At 41.1% G+C, this 2,313-nt stretch overlaps 1 protein-coding gene across 1 annotated transcript in view; it reads right to left on the bottom strand.

The window, feature by feature from the left end:
• LOC104521170 (conserved oligomeric Golgi complex subunit 5-like) overlaps positions 1 to 2,093 on the bottom strand; it is a gene marked incomplete at its 5' end in the record, with an annotated part of 10,671 nt that extends 8,578 nt beyond the window's left edge. The window contains 2 exons of the mRNA XM_010163085.1: positions 900 to 957; positions 1,954 to 2,093. Of these exons, the coding sequence (XP_010161387.1) occupies positions 900 to 957; positions 1,954 to 2,093 (198 nt within the window). The remainder of the gene's footprint in view (positions 1 to 899; positions 958 to 1,953) is intronic.
• Between the last annotated feature and the right edge of the window lie 220 nt (positions 2,094 to 2,313).

Here is a 2,313-nt window from a genome sequence, read left to right as displayed (position 1 = left end):
GGCCACACTTCTTGTGATTCAGCCCAGGATACAGTTGGCCTTCTGGGTTGTGAGCGCACATTGCCAACTCATGTCCAGCTTTTCATCCACCAGTACCCCCAAGTCCTCCCCAGCAGGGCTGCTCTCAATCCCTTCATCCCCCAGCCTGTATTGATACTGAGGATTACCCCAGTCCAGGTGCAGGACCTTGCACTTGGCCTTGTTGAGCCTCATGAGGTTCACATGAGCCCACTTCGCAAGCTTGTCAAGGTCCCTTCCGTTCCTCAGGAGTGTCAACCACACCCTTCAGCTTGGTGTTGTCTGCAAACTGGCTGAGGGTGCTCTTGATCCCACTGTCTATGTCACTGATGAAGATATTAAACAGTAGTGGAACTGTCCAAAACAGCAGAATAACACAAAGGAATGGATTTAACTTAGTATCCTATTACTAGGGGGAAAAAAAAAAAAAATCTGAATGCAGTTAAGATTATGCGTTAAAGCTTCTTTCATTAAGATTTGCAAACTTTGCAACACATGCATATGCAACACCCACAAAATTAGCACTTATGGCAACAGATATCAGCTAATGTTGCAACAAAATTAGGCTCATTTATAAGGCTTATTTATAGAAAAATATATTAAAAAGTCAAAAAGACCTGATTGCTAAAGTTGCTCAGAACTGATTATCAAAATATGCTTTCCTATGAAGTAATTATGCCAGAGAAGTATCGGCCAAATATTCTCCCTGGAGCTCCATCTACTGACATAAAAAAAAAAGCTGCCACGTGTTAATCCTTAGAAGTAAGATCCACAGCCCTAACATTAGGGGCCAAAGTTGCCAGAGAATGACATTCCCTTCACACATATTAATATGCTTCCTCCATTGTAAGAAGTAGGAAACATAATATAACGGTATTTACCTTCCAAGGATTCAATTCCAGTTGCTTGGGCCAACAGGTCTTCATGTCTCGCAACAACCTTAAAAAAAAATAGAACAGAGAAATCAACACAGAAAAATGGGGGTGTGTGCCTGAAAGGTACATTAATATATCACCATCACTCCTACATTAGGCATTAAAGTATTATCATCCCTACATTTGGCAGACACAGGAAAAAGCAGCTACACCTTAAAGATAAAAGGGTTCTCAGAACATGTTTTCATTCACAAAAGTGGCAAGCTCAGAATGAGAAGGGGTTAGTTAAAATGTCAGTGACATCTTAAAGCCAGCAGAGCAATCACATTTCAACACAGCTTCATATATAATAACAATTCTAAATGTAAGCTTATTAATCCCACAGTAATAATGGAGATTCACATCTTCAATATATTATTTTCTATTTATGACATTCAGAAACTAGTTCCCAAAGAATTAACCAACTGGGGCAGGGAGGAAGCAGTATCTGAAACTACACACAAACTCAGCAGGTGTTCTCACTGCAAGGTCCACTGTGGATTTGTGGTGTCTGTGTAGATTTTACCAAGAAGCCTTCCAAACTCAAAAGCCTTTCTGAAGGTGTGGACGTGTGTTAACGTAGGTCGTATTTGCCCAGCTAAAGGTCAGCCTTAGAGGCAAGGGTAATCTCCAGCACAGGATGAAAGGGTGCAAGTTAAATCATTCCCAATCTTTTCATAGTTGTCATCCCAAAACACAGGCCAGCATTTCTGATAGCTGACATAATCACTTGGAAAGAGCCGGGGAACATCCTTACAAAGAAGAGTGGAACCTCCATGTATACAAAGACTGGCTGCAGAAACTGAAACCAAAGCAGTACACAGCTTCTTGGGAGGGATAAAGAGTGGGCTTGAGTGAGTTAAATATCAGATTCACTACTAGTTTTGCTGTAAGTTGTACCTTTAGTTACTGCTTGCAGAGCACACCGGGCAATTTCAGAAGCAATAAGATCGTAAAATTACTAAGTTTTTTACTAGTTTATATCAACCACTCTAGATTAACAGGTATGCTTTAAACTTACTTGTAAATGAAGCTCTTTATCCAACTGACTGATACCTTGGGCAAGTTTTGCCAGTTGCTCAGCTATCACAGCCTGGTGGATAGACTGGGAAGTGTAAGCTTTCACATCAAAGTCTTCTCTGAAGAAGTCTGCATAACAGTCTGAAAAAGGTTTAGATTTTATCTTTAGTCTTCAAAACAGTTAAATAATATTTGTGGACCTAAAGCGTACAGTTCACTGACCTTCAATTTCTCCAAGTGTAACAGCATGTGTTCTCTACATCACACAACACAAATGAGACACTGGTCTGAGGACAGACCACCATCAAGAGAGGCAAGTCTGGAGCGGATGACTGGGGGGCAGGGGGACGTGGCAGATGGT

This window comes from Antrostomus carolinensis, unplaced genomic scaffold (assembly GCF_000700745.2).
Source record: "Antrostomus carolinensis isolate BGI_N321 unplaced genomic scaffold, ASM70074v2 scaffold14282, whole genome shotgun sequence".
NCBI classification, from domain to species: domain Eukaryota; kingdom Metazoa; phylum Chordata; class Aves; order Caprimulgiformes; family Caprimulgidae; genus Antrostomus; species Antrostomus carolinensis.
The sequence above is the reverse complement of the archived record's forward strand: the minus strand, read 5'-3'. Positions and strand labels throughout refer to the sequence as shown.